Source organism: Frieseomelitta varia, unplaced genomic scaffold (genome assembly GCF_011392965.1).
Source record: "Frieseomelitta varia isolate USP_RPSP 00005682 unplaced genomic scaffold, Fvar_1.2 scaffold_397, whole genome shotgun sequence".
NCBI lineage: Eukaryota > Metazoa > Arthropoda > Insecta > Hymenoptera > Apidae > Frieseomelitta > Frieseomelitta varia.
The window spans coordinates 194,761-214,532 of record NW_025110142.1 but is presented as its reverse complement, the minus strand read 5'-3'; the positions used below and the strand labels follow the sequence as shown (position 1 = coordinate 214,532).

Sequence of the window (19,772 nt, the reverse complement as noted above, 5' to 3'; positions counted from 1 at the left end):
AACAAAACTGAACCACCGATCAAGGATATATATGTGTGTGTAGGTATTAAAAATATTTAAAAAAACTTCTGCTGTACGAAAATTCTCACCTCGCCCGCTAGTTACAAATTACGTTTCCAATCTACCAAGCTAATTTGCCACTATAATTAAACAAACAGCGGAAAGACAGAGACGAAAGTCGCGCGGATTAGATTCATCTTTACGACACGGCTTTCCCAAAGTCTCTAGGCTTCTCCAGTTCAACTCCAGGCTGACGACGAAGAAAACCTCGCGACGTGAAACAACAATCTCTGGCCGGCGGTGTAATAGCAAAGCGGACGTCGTTTCCCACGCAGTTAGTCGCCACGGGGAATTGAGAAATCTCGGAGTGGAACACGCGAGTTTATTTGCGGCGCCGCGGGACCGGAAGTAGGCCGCCACTTACACCGGCCATTTGACTTTCGTATTTTCCTCTCTCCCAGAAGAAGAAAAAAATTTCCAATCGTCTCGGTCGCGTCAAACGCAGCCGCCACGATGGTTTATTCATCCCGTTCTGTTCCGACGTGCGGAGTATAGACGACATATCGGGGGGGATTCTATTAATTTCGCACGTGTGTGCGTCGAGCGAAATTAAAATTTTTCTTTCACGACGGTGCAAGTGATCTCTGGGATACGCTATGAAATCGAGTATCACTTCGAGGTTGTCAGCTTTCTGTTGTCGTTGGATGATTTTTTAATTTGAGAAACGTAAAGAATATGATATAAGAACATGGTGAAAGACAATGTGTATAAGAATATTATACTGAAATATGAAATATGGGTGTAAAAAATGAAATATAATAAGAAATAAGTATAGAGAATATGAAGAAATAATTTGCAAGATGCAAAGAGCTGGGAAATATATTTATTTATCTGTGCGTTGATTAATCTTCCAATCGACGTAACTGGAAAGAAATATGTTCAATCTCTTGGAAATGATTGATTCGACGTCACGTTAAAGCTTGTCATAAATGAGAAAATTCGAAATAATTGGAATTACTTGGAAAAGTGACGAATCATCGTTAGAGAATTCAATGATTCTTATTCGCGAACGCGGAGATGAAATAATTAAGTGGAAAACGAGGAATAATTGGGAGGAAAATTATCTGTCTGTCCCCGTTACGTCGTAGCGTTTAACATTTCGTGATATCGCCTAGTATGCTCCATTATGCGTGCACAGTGTCACGTACACTCATGATTCAACCTACCCTCGTTGATTTCGCGCACGAAAAGTCGTATACGATGCAATTTATCGTCTACGAAATATCGAGCGTTAGAGATAATTTTTGTCGAGATTGTGAAACGCAGAATCTTTTAATTCGAATATCAGAATATTAAAATACGAATATTTTAAGATACAAAATTATTGTTCCTCCTTCCTTAAGAGTAACTTCCATGTTTTTGAAACAAATTTCATTCTGTTTCTGTTTCTCGTCATCTTTCGTCATCTCCATTTCCCCAGTTCGAGTGAAAATACTAGACGAGCTCGTCTCGATTCAGTTTTTTTCGTCTCTCGTTTCTCCTAATCGGGAAAGAAGAAAACACGCCTACTTACGAATCTGTCTCGAGAGAGGAGACGACAAATTGGTCGAATTTGGTGGGTTCGAAATAGACGTACCGTTTCGTCGAAGTCACCGGTTGACTCACGCGGAGGACCAACGAATTTGACTGTTCGTGGAGCTTGGAGGTAGATTCGTGGCCGATGATATCAGTGGCCAGGAAAAGTGGCCACTCGGTTTATTAGAATCGGCATCGTTTCGCTCGAATTTGCGTGTAAATTTCTGCTGCTACCGATTCAACAGTATGTTTCTTCTCCTAATTCTTTTTCTCTCTTTTATTTTTTTTCTTTCACTGATTGCAAATCGAAAATAAGCGAAAGAGTGACGATAGTCGAACCGAGATCCAGCGTATCGAAAACATTTCTCGACTGAAGAAGATGAAAACTTGGTTTCTCCATTTAAAATGGAGAAGTCCAAGTGCCGTGTTCATTGGATTTTGTCGTTTTGAAATTGAAACGATGTAATATATAAAAGATACAAAAATTGCGTGTTAAGTATGAAAAGATAGAAAATTACATTGAAATTAAATAAGTCAAACAACGTATCGAATAAATCAAACTCAAAGTGTTGAAACACAATGAAAATTCCTGAAAATTTCTATGTATTGCATGTATTTTCGTGTAAATTTGCGACAAGGAAGAGTTATTCGAGGTATTCGCGTTTCCGAAAATTGCAACAGGAGACAACGACTTCGTTTTAAGCACATTTATACCTCGAGAACAATATCCGAAAATATACGCGAGAATCGTTTCACCGTTCGTCTAGCTATCACTAATATTAGATATTAGAATAGCTGTCTTTGAAAATCAAGTACTTTCTGTCAGCTTTAGAGGAACATTTGGGTCACGTGAACTTTCCTCTCGCCAAAATAAAGCGACAGAGACTGAGCAATTATCGTGAAACTTTCTTACTGATCACTTTGTGAAGATTTCATGTATCTATTATGTATTATAAATTAGTACTAATATCAATGAGACATAAATTAAAGATCATTCTTATATGTCGAGAGTTTGGAGTTATTAACATTCTGTTTCTTTTTAAATCTAGATTTTGTTCGTTAACATTTTGGATACCACAAAACTGTGTAGGAAGCTCTAAACGTAACTGAATAGATGATGACGTCGCAATCGATATTTCCGGTGTTTTGTAACAGCTGCTGCGCTGCGGTATGTTCAGCTCGAATCAAAGTGATACAAAGTGTTCCGAGTTTCGCGCGTTGTACGATGTAACTGGGCCGTTACTCGTTTATTTTTGAGAAGCGAAACCTTCCAAGAAATCGAGTATCGTTGCAGATCTCCGGTGAAAAGAATTTGCAATGTTTATATTACGTACGTGTGGTATCAAATGTTATGTAGGTAATTTTTCTATTACCAATTTCTGTGTAGAATAAAAGCTCCCATTGACTCTACAGAAAAGTATTGTTAAATAATAATACGATTAAAACAGAATCATCAGCTGAAAATATTTGTAACTGTCGTAGAAAAAGATTGAGAATTGTAGAATATATTATATTCGACAGATATAAAAACTATCTTCAATTTATGTTTCGTTCATATTATTAATACGTAATATATTTTTTTATATGAAGTAATTACAGAAAGAACAAAAATATTTTCTATTCAAATCTCGTCCAAAAATATGGCGGCTCACCACAATTCTTCAAGTTTGGTTACAACGTTCGAAGGAGCAAACAAACCGATTCGACATGTTTGTTATAAATTTAACACGACAAGTAATTTACACTTTTGCGGATCAGTGTATGCGTGCATTAAAGAACCATGACTCACGTGTCTTTCATTCAAATGAATCATTCATAGGGACGTCATTGTCCATATTACAATAACATATTTCTGAAATTCTCATGCCTTTTATGTAAGTATTGCAAAAACGTGGCTTTTTACGAATACAATGACGTTCTGCTTTTATTATCGTTTTATTAACATTAAAGTTACCAAAGTGATCGAAATGATCGATCTCTTCTGTAAATATATTTTTATAGAGATTTAAATGAGCTTTAAAAAGTAAAGTGAAAGCTTTCGCATTATATTATAAAATTTCTCTATTCTCTCTTTTTATTTCACTTTAACGCCTCTGATGGAAATTTTATGCTCTGATCCAGTATTAATGTGGATTTATTGTGCGTTTATGGGAAATTTAAAAAAATCTACTGCTGCACAGAGTATTATACGAATCGAACGAAAATATAACACTCAATGTTATGCATCCGACACGATTTCGTACTCGTTAAAATTAAAACGAGAACGTTGATTGAAATCAAAGTGAGAATAACTCCCGAACGCTTGTAATTGTTATTACAAAAAGCAAAGCAGGATCGAAGACTCGTGAATTTTTTTTTCTAAGAAAAAATTCACGTGCGATAATGATGCATGATGTTCGATTCTAAAAATCGATCCACAATCGATAAACTAAATACGACATTTGCACTTCGTGAATGATTCATGCACTCGGAACAACGAAGAAATCATCGAACAGTCGCGTGGCACATTAACAGCACTCGACCCTTGAGGTTATACTGATCGAGTGGATCGTTCAGGAGCCACGCTGATCGACTCTGTCGATTAAAAAAAAAACAAAGAGATGATGCTACAAACACTTCTTAATATCCATTACAGTTCGAAACTTGTAGTTTTATTTATGTGTCGTCTAGAAGTAAAATGAACAGCAACTACGTGTATAATTATTAGACGACGGATTTTTATGTATTTCTAAATTCTCACGAACACAATTTGAGAAATAGATCGTTCTTTCCACGCAGAGTTATTTATAGTCTTCTTTGGATATCTCGTATATATTGTCAGATTCATTACGTGCATTTTTGCATATTTTTAAATATTTCACAAATCCGCAGTCCAGCAATTAGAATATAATAATCTAATGATGACGAAGCAGAATGATCGTGGAAAAAAATGAAAAAATGACTGTGGAAATCGTTGGAAAAAAGCTTGATGAAAATATATATAGTGACGTGGGAAATTTAATATTTCTTTCTAATTAGAAAAGCACGAGCTTAAGTGTTTTGATAGTGCTCGTAATTAATTAAATTTATAGAACTTCTGATCGATATTAAATTATATTAAAATTATATACACAAATCTATAAAAATATATATTATTTAATCTATATTAAATTATATTAAAATTACATATATAAATCTATATATTATAGTACTATATATACTATAGTACTATACTATAGTATATATAGTACTATATATATATATACAAATCTATATATTATTTAATTTATATTAAATTATATTAAAATCACATATACAAATCTCTATGTTAAATTACATTAAAATTGCATAATATAAACTATGCTAAGTTATATCAAAATGTCACATAATATCAACTATGTTAAATTACATTGAAATTACATAATATCGACTACGTTGAATTATATTTTCATTGTCATATTAAATTTCCCAGATCGTAAGTAAGTTTATTGCTGCAGAGAACGATAAAAAAAATTACTCTCGGAGGTTTGTAATCATTGAGCCATAAAAATCATGCTCCTCTTCAAGCTGCACCTCCACTTCTTGCGTGTGCAACGTACGCAAATGCCTACACCAGTGTTTCTGGCGGATTGTTCGTCGCTGTTCGCGATTTCCTTCGCGTCTCCTTCCCCCACCGTGGCGCTGGCGCGCAACAAACGGAGAACCTTTGGCCCAGATAAAAAGCTGACGGCCAGGAATCAGCACGTAGACCACGTTTAGCAGTCGAGCGACGTCCACGCGCTTCGAGGCTCAGCGTACGCTCGAAACTCTGACATCGATTTCGACATCGAGCAACGTGCACGTGCTAGTCGCGACAGTTTTACGTATAACAATTCTGGAATCAGTTGAATTCGGAATCCGTAAAATTAACCGTGATCAAATTCACAACGGTGAAATTGTTGGCAGAGTTGCTTTGAATCCAACCAAACGAAAATTGACCGAATTGTTTGATGGAACTCTCTGTGTTTTTTATACCAAAGACTATATACGCTACGAAAAAGTAATTGTGATCGACGATCGCGACCGATCTTTGGTCCCGATCTTTTCCCAAAGACTTCCGAGTTGAAATTAAATTAGCACAATAAGTATTTAAATCGTCGATCGATCGGGCGAATTAAATTTCGGGCCAAGGTTCGTAAGGTAAATAGAAGTTTGTGAAGGGAGCGTGGTAGAAAGTGCGATTGACTGGAGATTTCGGAGGAGGTGAAAGTGAAGGGATTACGGCCATCTGGTTTTTAATTCGAAGAAGTTGACGAGTGAGATCTCTTCACGGCCGTGTATTAGAGAAGATTTGGAAAGATGGTTCAACAAACGGACACTGAGCTCACCACTGGGAACGTGGACGAGTACGCCAGGTATTTTAATTACCTGAGGACACTGGCGGACCTCACCGCCATGGCTAGCATCGTAGCTGTCCAGGTAATTCAACATTTCAGGCGAATTCGGGGAAATTTGGACCGCTAGATGTCATGGAAATTTTAATTCTGATCATCAAATTTTACAAATTTATTGTTACGAGATTTTTAAAAAATTATCCACGAACAGAATTATTACAATTAACATTAATTAATTTTCTTCTATTCACTGTAGATTCTTTTTTACTTTATGGTAGGATTATCATACGTTGGGAAAAATTGAAAATTTAGAATTTTTTTCCAATTCCTTTGGATGAATTTTGTCGAGAGATTAGCATAAACGGAACACTGATTGCGAGTACTTTAATGAAAACTAGCAAGTCTAGCAACCACAGCTACTCAACAATTTCTGAGAATCGTATCGTAACGATACAAATCGTTATTTATAAATTTGATTTCCAAACAAATCACGATTTGTCAATCAAGATTCTATAACAGATAACGAAATGAAGATTCTTGGATATCGTTAGATAACTTTTAATTGAGGATTTGAGATTAATTCGTTGTTGAAGATATCGCAATTAGCGATAAAACAAGGTATTTTTAGTAATTTTTAAAAGATTGGGTAATTTTTAAAATTAAGATTAGGTAATTAGGTAATTTTTAAAAGACCGATATTTATTTTAAGAACGATAAACGATCGTGCTCTCTGAGAGTCGCGCGGAAAATTAAATTATTTCGATCGTCAATTAATTTTACTAATTTTTAATTTTGTTCTCCACGACTTTGCGAATAGATGATTATTTCAATTAAACTCGGATGACGTTATATAAGTGAGATTAAAACATTTAAATAATTTTCCTAGCCACTGTGCAAATTTTTTAACAATTGAAAATGAAATGTAATGTGTCGTTCAAATTATATTCATTTCTCTACAATGAAAAAGGAAGATATATTAATCCAGACGAATAGAGATTATTATGGGAATTATTGTTTTATCTTGATCGATCTGGATCATACAGCTTTCATTTTAGAAGTATCATTAATTTTGTAGATAAAGTTACACGTCGCACAAACTCATCTTCAACAACCCCTCGACAACAATTCCATCAATCACTTATGAAGAAAGGAAATTTAGGTTTAAAGCTCGTGATCTGTTAGAGAGTTTAATCAAAGCAAAAAAATTGTGAGAACTCGTTCAGAAACCAAAGAATTAAAACGAATTTTCTGGAAAGCATGATTACATCACAATTTTTTTACTCGCTCGTGAACTATCATTTTTTTTGCTAATTAAATATTCCCACTACTTTCTCAAATATCAAGTGCAAATGTTTGTACCAAGGAACAACGATCTATGAAAAAAAATCTGTTGAAGAAACGCGAAAGACACGTTATCGAATGTTCCAAGAATAATTTTCGAGGGAAATTTCGGCGGATTAAATATTCGCGATAATGAAACGTAACAGGCCGCCATTGAAGATTTGAAAATCGTCGAAGATTTAATGTCTCGTTGTAACGATCGACATCTCGACGAATCTCAAGGTCTTTCAATGCCCCGCGGAATCGGGGCAAGGTGGCGCGAAAAGATCGATCCATCGACATATACTTGTCAAACTATATACATACGTGTGCATATAGATCTGTTGAGCGACCTCCAATCTCAGCAAACTGATACTACCTTTCATTACAAAAAAAATCCGCTACTCCTCCTTACAAAATTTTTAACTACTATCTCTTTCATATTTTTAAAGTTCATTGCGAAAAAGGAAAAAAGTATGCAAGACTGTAATTGTGCATATTTATAAATATCGATATTACGTATGTACATCGATGATTATTTTTGTCGTATCATTTTAGTCTAAATTTGGAACGCATTAATTAACTCGGTTGTGGCAGAAGAACGTGTTTTTTTTTTTCGGCGAACTTGTCAAAAAAGAGAAATCCGAAAATAAATAACGATTCCCCGATTCCGTGGAATTCTGTATAGAAGCAATCTCTTTTATATTCAAAAAGGAATCGTTTGAATGAAAATGACTCACGTCGTTCATTCGCAAAATTATTTTCTCCACGAAAAACACGACGTATTGAATATCTTTTGCAGTCTCTCGACAAACACGGAACGTCTCTCGATATCTAGGAAAGGATCATCGAATTTTAATCACCGAACAACGAACGTTCTCTGTTAAAAGTTTTAATCGAGTGCTCTGCGATTATTTGCGCGATTAAAGCTGAGAACAACGTTCTATAAATCCAATAAAACAATCCAACGTTTATTAAAAACTTACGACAAAATGCTACGCGATTGAAAAAACGGAGGGAAACCTCAAAGAGAACTCTCGAAAAAACTGTACACTCGATGAAAAATTTCGCTTTTCAGCGAACGAACGGTTCGAAGAACGACGAATGACGATCGTATCTTTCCCTTGACGTCACCAAATTTGCGTACAAAGGGAGCCAAGAGCGAAAGGAACGACGAGGCAACCTGTGGTTATCTCGAGTCGACATTAAAATACATATATCGACGATCATGTCCCATTGAGTGGTCGATGAAAGAAAAGAAAAAGAAAAACAGGAGAAAATAAATGAAAAAAAAAAGAAGTTCCCTGTGAAAGTTGAACGATCGATTTATCCGCGGCCTGGCTGCTGAATCTTGTTTTCCAATCAGATATCAGTCAGGTTTATCTGCTTTGTTTACAATAACGTACAGCCCACGGATTAGGCTATCTCGGCTTTTTTTTATCGACGTTATCGTCCGCGTGGCTGCGGATAAAGTTTTTCTACGAAACGGCGCGAAAGAGAATGGCTGTTAATTCAAGCGAATCTAGCTCGGTGATCGCTGATCTCGAGATTGCGGGAGAAAATATCGTCGACGCGCGAGACGATAACAGATCGATCGATTTTTGGCTTGGTTTCCTTCCCTCGAAGCCTCTTTCTTCTTCCGCGAGGAAATTTTTCAAAGCTTCGAACGATTTTTTTCTTTGACGATCTCGCGCAGGTGTCTTCAGAGAGGATCCGAGCAGTTTTTTAATTTTTTCCAATGGGAGACGAGTTTCGATAAAATTCCGCGAATTGCCCAGAGCAATTTTGACTAATCTGAACTGAATTGACGTCAAAGGGAGATTAGTTGATCAAAGATCGTAAATCGTAAAAAAAAAAAAGAGGTCATCCTGTCGTGACTGCTTTTGAATTTTGAAAATCTCACTCGACACGTAGGAGCGTTTCTACAATAATTCCGCACTCGTCGGCAGAAGGTGCATTGAACTTGAAATCGTTCGTCCAAAATTGTTGTTTTCTCGAAGGAACGAGAGATACAACGTAGTTGGAAATACATACAGCGATAAGTGTTATCGACCATTGGTGTCCAGATTCCGGCTGTTTTAGATCAAATGTGTCATCAAAGAAGTGAATTAACCTTTCAATATCTTTCAACAGCTAATAAGTAACGAGTAAATAACGCAATTCATACACGAATGAATTCATATTTGTTTTTGTTTATTATGTTTTCAATCATCTCCGGTCATCGGGGGAGGCAATTTCAACAACAACATTTCTTGTTTCCTCGATGCGTCAATATCTTCTTATCATCTTCTTGTTTGTATCCGCTTGACAGTAGATAAATCCAATAATTTTCGAAGAACGAAATCTTTTGACATTACATTTCTGCATACAAATATTGTACGCGTGTGTGTACGTATATATTTCGTTATCTGGATTAACGTCAAAGATTTACCGAAAATTTCTTCTATTTTTAGACACGATACGAGCACGTTGTTGAAATCTTGTACGAATATTGCGTATCTTCTCTTTCTGTTAGTTTTAGTAATCATTCTTCCAAACGAAATCATAAGATAACAAAATTTTTTCTTTTTTATCAACATTTGGAATATTTTAAGACTCTTTCTGGATCATGTTTAAACTTGCTACTGTTCAAGGTTTCCTTCGAATTCCACGAGCCATCGTCTCTCAGTCCTCGAAATTTCCGAATTTACCCGCTGTTAGATCTCACTCGCGTCAGATACGGAAAAAAAGTCCAGTCCACCGTGATGATAAGAAATCCCCCGTGGGAATTTACCAGGAAAAACTCGACGCAGTATCAGCTTGTAAATCAACTCGTGATTTGTCCGGACAATTAGATATCAGTCAGAGATTATGCAACTGAGTAAATCCAATACATACGTATTGACATGTATCGTAAAACATTCTCCTCTAAGAATTTCTATCAAAAGAAAGAAGTCAAAGAACACGCGAAGATAAAATTGAAATGTGGAAATGCTCGTTTGTGTCTGAAAATTTGTTCTGGTCAACTAGTCCGCGGCTCCGTAGGTTCCCCAGATTGATTCGCCAATCCAATTTTCCTCGCGCATTAACCGCGAAAAGCACGTTAGCTGACCTGCCTCAACGTTACGCAACACCAGAAACGCAACAAACGAACACGACGATCTTTTTTACGAACAACGCTTGCAAAATAACAACGCGAGAAAAAGAACGAATTCACGTGATAATACGTTTGTGAGGTCAACGACGTGCGTAGCTGGTCGTTGGATATCGCGAATCGATGAACTCGATTATGGACTTTATCGGGCAATCACGGTTTATCGTTCGCCCAACGCACGCTGCCCAGCGAATTAATCCGACGCGACGATAATCGATAATCTTATCGGCGATCCCGTCGACAATTTAACAAAATGTTGCAGTTACTTGCACGCGTTATGTAATTTACGGATATTGCCTGTGTGCAGCTGTTGGATTATACTGTTAATATTTATCTGAATTATTATCATTATCAGTGGCTAATTAACATCTCGTCCTATTTTATTTCACTCATTTATTCCACAAGTTTAAGGTAAACGAGAGTAAACACAGAAAAAAGGAGACAAAAATGCACGAATAAATTAAACTGAAATCGACATCAGAGTTATAAAGTAATTAAACAAATTCTTCCTGTTTTATTTGATTTTTGTTTCTGACGGAATAGGAACGATCCTTTTAAGATACAATAATGAAAGGAAAGAGACAAAAATATAGCGATACACGAGAAAGCATACACGAACAAATCAAAACTGAAGTCAAAATTAAAATTAAAACTAGGCCGAGATTAATTAAGATAAAAAATTCGTCTGCGTGATATCTCGGTCCGCTTGCGATCTACATGGAGGAGTTGAAGATGTTCTACGTTACCAACAACCCCCTAATCTTGAATCACTTTTTAACTCTAAATTTTCTTCGCAACTGTCCAACAGTGTTCGCCTCTGAAAACCCTCGAATGTCTCAATAATTTCCAATGTCTTTGTGCTTGCTCGAGCTCGTTTAATCAACAGTTGGAAAACTCGACGAACATAATCGTACGAATCATCCTGAGTGGCTGTTGCCTCAGAAAAATCAGTGGAAAATCGACTCTTCGCCACGTGACCACACACAGATGAGAAGAGAGATCCTCTCGCGAGTTGCGAAAGAGCTGATAACGCGCGTCAGGACAGAAAACAACGACGCTATTCAGATTCTGCGTCGTTCTCACATGATTCTACGCAGACCTATGCTCTATCGTTTTATCTACGTCGAGAATTTCGCAGGCAAATATTGTAAATTTCGCAAGATAAGCTGACGATGGCATCGAGGATCTCGGCTTCGTGCTTTCGTCATTTCTTTTTTTTTTTTCTTTTTTTTTTTCTCCCCTTGCGTTTGTTTGACTCAAGTGGAGATTTATGGCTTCTTTTCTTCTTGGTGAATGGGCAGAAATTGCGAAAAAAAAGAAAAAGAAAAAAATGAACACAGGAGAACGTTACGTAAAGATCTTTAAAGATACGAAAGATTGTAGGGGATTAATATTGATGTCACTACAATTAACGAAGCGTCTCTTCAATGTTAAGTTCCTTGAAAATTGCCCGAAATTCTTAATTCTTAATTAAAATTGAATGTCCTAAACTAATGAAAGAAGGTAGGATGTTTTACAATAATTCTTATCTTACTTACACTTACGTTACACGTGTATCAATTTATACTTTAATCTATATTTCATGTTAAATTTATATTTAAATTACCAGACAGAGCAACGATCACTAAATCATCGCACGTTTTCTGATTACAGTTCAAGCGAATGCTGAACAAGGAGCTGTCCCACTTCTCAGAGTCCTCAAAGTCTGGCAACCAGATATCAGAATACATCTGCAGCACTTTCCTTGGTAAGTTCAAAACCAAGATCCATCTGCCCGCTGGCTCGTAACCGTAACCATAACCAGAACCGTGATCTTGTCCCACGTGATGATTTGAAAACGTCTAACGAGACTTCTCGACGCGGCTAAAAAAAAAAAAAAAAACGCGAAGTGAAAGGAATTCCTTTGTGACGAAGCGCGAAGCACGAGGAGACGGGTATGAAACTATGAAAAAAAAAGAAGCGAAAAACAGAGACAGAGAGGAGATAATTGGCGATTTCGTCGAGGTCAACGCCAGGAGCAGATTTATCAGGGACAATGAGAGCAACGTAGACTCTTACGCATTGAGGGCCCTTGAAACCACCGTAAATGCACGCTTGTCTTACGATCATTCATCCCGTTTCACTCTCTTTGTTTCGTACCGACTCGTGCGTCTGTGCGTGACCGCTCGAGAAGAATTTTTCTTTATCCTCGCTTTGTAGGAAGCAACGTCACGTGTCCGTGCTCGAATTAATCGATAAATTGTAATTTTTGCTAATCTACAAGTACAGAACGTTACTTACAGTAATTACAACTTTAAATTTTCTCGCGCTTGCGTGCTTTTCTCTATTTTATATTCGAATAAATCACGAATTATCTATGCGACACTGTTCGTTCTGTACATGTAGATTTTAAATAGTACAATTATCTCGCTCTAGAGAATTTTAACCGACAAATTTCAGAATATCATAGTTTCATTCACTCGCGTTCGTTTTCTTATAGTATTGTGGAATATTTCGACACTTGCAAGAAAATTTTAACAAATCCTCCCCGACCCGCTGAATTTTACGCAATTAAGCGCGTATTAAATCACGAATTGTACAATATTGTTCATTTTTGCAAACAGTACTGTGTTACTGTGTTACTGTGTTACATACAAGCAGATCGCGCGAGTACTTTTCTCATTATTATTATTATTATTATTTAAACGCTCGATGCAAATTGAAAGTCCGCTGCGACGGATTTATGCGCGTGGTAGTAACGTCGTAATGTGCCATTTAATTTAATTTGACCGAAACGAAATCCCTCGTCTCGATACGCAGACAAGCAGCAAGAATTGGACTTACCTTCCCTGCGGATCGAGGATGCGGTTGCAGCTGCCGGAAGTGCGGACGCAAGGGCGGCGAAGAAGAAGGACCGGGCGCAGAGAGGCCCGGCCGCGATGTCCCACATAAGCGGCGTGAAACGGCCCCTCACGCACACGAACAGCTTCACCGGGGAACGTGTGCCGCTCCACGGCGTCGAGACGCCCCACGAGGAAGAGCTCGGCAAGGTAGGCACCTACCATTTTACCCTCTAAAAATTCCCGCGCGTTTCACCTGGAAAACTTTCACCTGGTGGACCGTGATTGCTTCAATTGCCAGTTCCTCTCTCGTACTATCGAAACTTCGATGAATTACGATGTAATTCTATCAAATTCTACTTATATACTTTCTGCCTAATCAGCGAAGGTTGAAACTTGGCCGTGTTTGCAGCTGCGAAAGAGTTGAAAATTCTCGCGCGAGTATGAAAACAACCGGTGTGTAAAATTCGAAGTTTCGCTCGAGGCTCGAAAAACGGAGAGCAGAGCTTCTGCTTCCCTTCGAGTTTGTAATTACGCGAAATGAATCCAGCCGAGTCATCGGCGACACTCGTCGGCAATCGGTTGAATAATAATTGTTGAATAATCCCTCAAGTTCGAAGTGACTCACCGTGTGGGCCCGTTGCGAAAGCGGCTCTCTTACGAACGTAAAACGCTCGCGAAAGTAAAATTAATTAACGGTACGCTTTCTATTCGCGCGGAAAGCGGATTCGATTATGGATTTTTCGGCGTGTCGAGTTCGTACAAAAACGCTTGCACAACAGGCTTCAAAGTTCTCGAAATCTCGCGAGAAACTTCATCTAAAATCTTGACGGCTCTTTCAACAAGTCCTTGGCAAAATATCGTTCATTTATATACTACTGTAAAATATATGACTGAACAGGTGAAATTGTAAAATATATATTATGTTATATTATGTTATATTGATATATATTTTAAAATTGGTATTTCACGCGACGTTAATTGAACTTTCACGAGCCACAAATCGGATAGTACTGAGCCTGCAGCTCAGTTTCGCTTTTCCTGCTTGCCTCACGTCTGTCATCCAATTATTAATCGTGCCAGACACCAGTCAGGAACACGTGTAATCTCTGACACAATACAGAGACGTGTTCCTACACAATCTACGTGCCGTTGGACGGTTTACTCCCTTGTTTATATTCGACGCTTTTTCACTCCTGTCGGGCTAATTTGATGTATATTTAGAATTTTTATATTAGAAGAACCTTGGGAAATTTTACTCCGATAGCCGCGGTAATTTTTCCTATTAATCGATCTACCATTAACATCCCTCGCTTACGAAAATTCTCGAAATCGTAATTTTCTGTTTAATCATTCGAGTATTAATGATACGATGATACGCGAAATTCATTGGGAACGTGGAGAAGTTTAAAATGACTTTGGAAGGTCTTGAATTTTACGTTTACCTTTGATCGATCCATAGATCGGGCAGAAAAGTTTCCACGATGAGTCAACGATTACGTGTTTTCTCCAGAAATCTCTGTTTCTTTGTCTCGGTTAATCGGGAAAGCCAGGCAACTATTTGACTAGTCGGGGCGGCTCTTCCCCCCGACTGGAAGTTTCCTCTGGATTTACAGAGCTCCCCCCTACGCGAAACTTGCGCTGATAGACACGAGATACGACGAGATAAGAATAAGAATAATAAAGGGAAACGAAAAGGGACCATGAACGATTTCAGTCGTCGACGCCGCGGAAAATATTTTCCTTCCTCGGAGAGAAAATCTTTCTGTCGCGCAATATCAAAGGAAATATCAAATACTCTATTTTATTCTACCTATGAAATATTCCATTCCATTTTATTACAGTCTGTTTTCTACTTTAACGAAATATTCCCTTCTATTAAATGTCAAATGTTTCGTTTATTGTAGACAACCTACGCTATGAAAATTGTCTGAATGAATTTTGAGAAACGCGAGTAGAAATGAGGATAAAGTGACGTAGGCTCGCGTGAGCGACTTTTTGCAACGGCTCGCTAATTAATCGTGGAAGCGGCGATAATGAGAGCGATAAGGGATCGAAGAAATCAGGTTATCGTAGGCTGGCGACCTCGTCCCGAATTTTTCATCGGTGTTTGCTACTTGTGCGCGCGCGCACACACCATCGTGAATAAAGGCTAGGGCGTTTACATTGGCCTTTCGATGGAATCAATGTTCATTGTCACTCTCACGGTGAATCATGCTAAATGATGGCGGTGTAATTAGAGACAGAAGGGTTCGTCGCTCGATTCTTCACGTCTCTGTTTTATTTTGTACACGTACCAAATGTCTATCAGTACTCTCTGCAGTATTTTTCAATCTACATTCTTCGCTGTAATTTCCCAACCAAACCAACCGGTCGGTTTCTGTTATTCTATTACAATTATTCCTTTAATTGTTCATCTGTTTATTCAAGAATTAATTCATCCATTTAATTACCAGTTAATTATTCTGATTTTAGAAATTTACACTCGCGATCAAATGCAAATATTGTCTGATATTTTTGACTTCGTTTTTCAACTATTTAACTATCGATCGATTTCTGTTGTTCAGTTACAATTACTCTAGTTAATTGTTCGTCTGTTTATTTAAGAATTCTTCCATTTGTCAATTTAATTATTCTAATTTTAGAAGCTCACCCTCGCGATTGAACGGTATTATTGAGCGAATTGCGAGAAAGTTTGATTAAAAATTTGCCAGATTCTGTAGTTTTTCCTTTCACCGAAAATTTTCCAGCATGAACGACGAAAGTCGTTCTCCACCCAGTTTCGATTTCTCGCGAATTATTTATTCGCTCTTCGTCGCGTTGGCGATTTTAAGAGCGCCGACCAATCTCGTTTCGCAGTTCTCGTTTATTTGCACAGACCCGAGCTTATTTTCAAAGCTCACTTTCGCCTGTGAAATAATCTCGAAGTTCGAAGTGTCAATATTTCACGGTTTTATTATTTCAGCGTTTATTGTTTCGAAGCGTTTCTGTTTCGGATTCTCTCGATACAATTAAATAACGCGGTGGATCGTTAACACGCCAATTTCACTCGGACTCGCCTCGATCTCGTTTCGACGAAGAGTAATACGATTTTGTTCGTTCGTAAAATAAATAAAGTCATTGCGTCCCCTGCAACAACGCGAGATGCCGAATTTTTAAAGAGAATTAAACGTAAAGAGCGGCCGAGGCACTCAATTTCGTTTTGCATAATCGATGCAAATCCTTCTTCATGGCGAAGAGAGTGGCTACAACTTTCACGTAATCAAGCCGCCGCTTTGTATGCTAATCAGACGCTTGATGGCTCGTAGAAACTGCTTGGCTTCCGGTGGCGCGCGTCTTTCGTGGCTTTGCGATTTGAATGGAAATGGAAATGGAAACGGTCCGGTTCTTATTTTCTTTTCTTTTCTCGTCGGGAATAATGAACGAGAGAGCCGAATAATCTGTTTAGTTAAGGCTAAGGATAAAATTTAGTCAATGGTAAATCCTTGGTTGAAGATAAAATTTAGAAAGGAACTCGCTCGAATTTTATTTCGATGGTAAATTGATGAAAGATGTTTATGAGATCACACGATCAAAAAGATAGGAATGAACAATTTTAAAAGTTTGTTTGGATAATAATGCGAGCCCACGCTCGCTCTGATTCAGAATGTGGCTCGCAGTGTGGCTTCCAATTCCTTATTTGGCTCGCGAAACCGGCCGCAGTTCGCTCGCTTTACAGACAGGTTTGTTTTAGCTAGGAACGTTTAAATTAATCCTAACCTCTTGATTTTGCCAAATTCTGTGCTATCTCAAGGCTGGCGTCGGACACGTTGATCAACAAGTTAATTAGAAACTTTCCGTTTAAAAAGGAATCCTCTGAAATCTCGCGCCCGTGCCAGGTAACTTTCTGCAGGGTCGATTTTATAAATCGGGCCTCCAAGAAACTGTCCGAAAGATTAATCAATCGAGCCGGATGACAGATGAAACGTTCGAATTTGTCTCGTGCTCAGTGCTGGAGATCAGCTGATTCAACTCTTTCGAAGGAAAAATTCTGAAATTGGAGCAGATACGTGAATCAAAGTCAAATTAGGAATGTTCGGTCCAGACCAAAAAAATTTCTCAAAATCGACAAACTCTCGGCCAAGACAATTAGCCGCGGAAGATGTTAAAAAATCTTTATCTATTTGTATCTTCGGTTGGACCTGATGGACTAATTTTCTACGCACGATCGTTACAGCTTCTGTCAGATATCGACAAGTGGGGCATCGACATCTTCAGGATAGGCGAGCTGAGCAACAACAGGCCGCTGACCTGCGTCGCGTACACAGCCTTTCAGACGCGTGACCTGCTCAAATCGCTGGCCATACCGCCCAAGACCTTCGTCACCTTCATGATGACCCTGGAGGACAACTACGTCAAGGACAATCCCTTCCACAACAGCCTGCACGCGGCCGATGTGACCCAGTCCACCCACACTCTGCTCAACACGCCCGCACTCGAGGTTAATAGATATTCCATTCGACCGGAGTTTCACAATTCCCAAAGCTGTGTCCTCGCTGAATGAACTGGAAACTTTTATCTTTTCTAGTTTCCTCATTTTTTTCTCCCCCTGGAAAGCTTACCATTAACAGAAATCGCTAAATGGAGAAACAACGTACGTTCTTCCAGCGTCAGGACAAAATTTTGGATAAAGTAATTACGCAGAATTTTAGGAAAAAAGGAACACACGCTGGCTAGCCGTCTGTTTTCTAGGAAATAATTTTATGCGTTTTAAGATCGTCTCTCTGATCAGAAATCGTTGCGCGTTACGGCGTGTTGTTGCAACCTAGTTTGTTCCGGCTTTCGTGTTAATCGATATTCCCTAGACTTAGATTGATGTCCAATTAACGCCCCAACGATACCGGCCGGCTAATTGGCGCTGTTCTCTAATTGCAGTCCGTGTTCACGCCGCTGGAAATCACGGCTGCCCTGTTCGCCGCCACCATTCACGACGTGGATCATCCTGGACTCACCAACCAGTTCCTCATTAATTCGAGTGAGTATTTGCTCTTCGCGGGAGTTTCGGGCAACTTTTATTTCAAATCGATCGCCCTGTAATTGCCCACGTCGGTTGTAATCGGCCCTAGAATCCTAATTGGGGCGTGTGAGGAAAATGTTGCACTTCTCACTTCTGCCAGTTTCTGCTCTGCACTTTTCAATATCCTCTTTGATGAAACGTTTCGACGAATTCTCTAGTAACGCGATTTCCTCTTTCTCCAGGCTCGGAGCTCGCTCTGATGTACAATGACGAGTCCGTTCTGGAGAACCACCATCTGGCAGTGGCGTTCAAGTTGCTCCAGAACGAGGGCTGCGACATCTTTGTCAACATGACGAAGAAGCAACGCCAAACGCTGAGGAAGATGGTGATCGACATGGTCCTGTCCACCGACATGTCCAAGCACATGTCCCTGCTAGCGGATTTGAAGACCATGGTGGAAACGAAGAAGGTGGCGGGCTCCGGTGTCCTTCTCTTGGACAACTACACCGATCGGATCCAGGTCCTCGAGAACCTGGTGCACTGCGCCGACCTGTCCAATCCGACGAAACCCTTGCCACTCTATCGACGATGGGTTGGCCTCCTAATGGAGGAGTTCTTCCTTCAGGGCGATCGGGAACGCGAGCAGAACATGGACATCAGCCCGATGTGCGACAGGCACAGCGCCACCGTGGAGAAGTCGCAGGTCGGCTTCATAGACTACATCGTTCATCCTCTGTGGGAGACCTGGGCCGATCTGGTTCATCCGGACGCTCAGGATATCTTGGACACGTTGGAGGAGAATCGAGACTGGTATCAATCGATGATACCCCCGTCGCCGCCGTCCGACGATCAACAGCAACAGCAGCAGCAAGGGAACGAACAACAGTCCGACAGGATACACTTCCAGGTAAGGAATTGTTCCGAATCTACTTTCTCGACTATTCTGGACTACCTGGTGTTCCTGGTCTATCAGTAGACTTGAGCTTCCCGTAAAATGCAATGACGAATTGTAATTTACGAAAGGTAAATGACCAATCTTTGTTGGATGTTTCAGGTGACACTGGAGGAGGGTGACGAGACAGGCGAGACGGCGGAGACGGGCGACACGGGCGGAGCGGCAAAGACGACCCTAACTAGCGAGGAAGGGGGCGGTGAGACGGAGGAGAACGCCGCGGAGGCTGGAATGTGACGGAGGCTCGCGGGTATTTGCAGGAAGCTCCACGAGAAGGTGCAGCAGACCTGGTGGCGTGTGCGTCAGTGACAGCTAGCTCACTGCCGCTGGCCAGGTCTCTTTGTGTCGACCTATTGACCTTTTTGGCCAAGCTCCACTCCCCGGAACCGGCGGAAGGAAGCCTCGTCTCGGTACGAGAGACTGAACAGAAGAGAAAACGAAGGAGCGAAAGGAAGAAGAGGAAGGAAGAAGGACAGAGAAGGGAAGGAGAAGAAAGGAACGTCTAGTCGCCGCTAGTTCAGACCTCGACCGGAAACCATGGGAAGGGTCTTTTCTGACGCGTCAAAACGAAAAAGAATTCAAAAAAAGAAAAAAAAAAAAGGAAAAATGAAAAAAAAAAAAAAAA

The 19,772-nt window shown here is 39.4% G+C and overlaps 1 protein-coding gene across 2 annotated transcripts; it reads left to right on the top strand.

Annotated features, from left to right (window-relative positions):
• The first annotated feature begins 5,300 nt into the window (after positions 1-5,300).
• Positions 5,301-19,724, top strand: LOC122531388 (cAMP-specific 3',5'-cyclic phosphodiesterase). 2 transcript variants are annotated; one of them, XM_043659254.1, is made up of 7 exons: positions 5,301-6,012; positions 12,034-12,127; positions 13,180-13,409; positions 17,416-17,679; positions 18,114-18,213; positions 18,438-19,102; positions 19,250-19,724. In XM_043659254.1, exons 1-7 carry the CDS (start codon positions 5,893-5,895, stop codon positions 19,382-19,384), a joined length of 1,608 nt encoding a protein of 535 aa, XP_043515189.1. In that variant the 5' UTR covers positions 5,301-5,892; the 3' UTR covers positions 19,385-19,724. The 2 variants fall into 2 exon arrangements, with proteins under 2 accessions (XP_043515189.1, XP_043515190.1); XM_043659255.1 differs by lacking the exon at positions 5,301-6,012 and having other exon boundaries at positions 11,996-12,127.
• Positions 19,725-19,772: the final 48 nt, after the last annotated feature.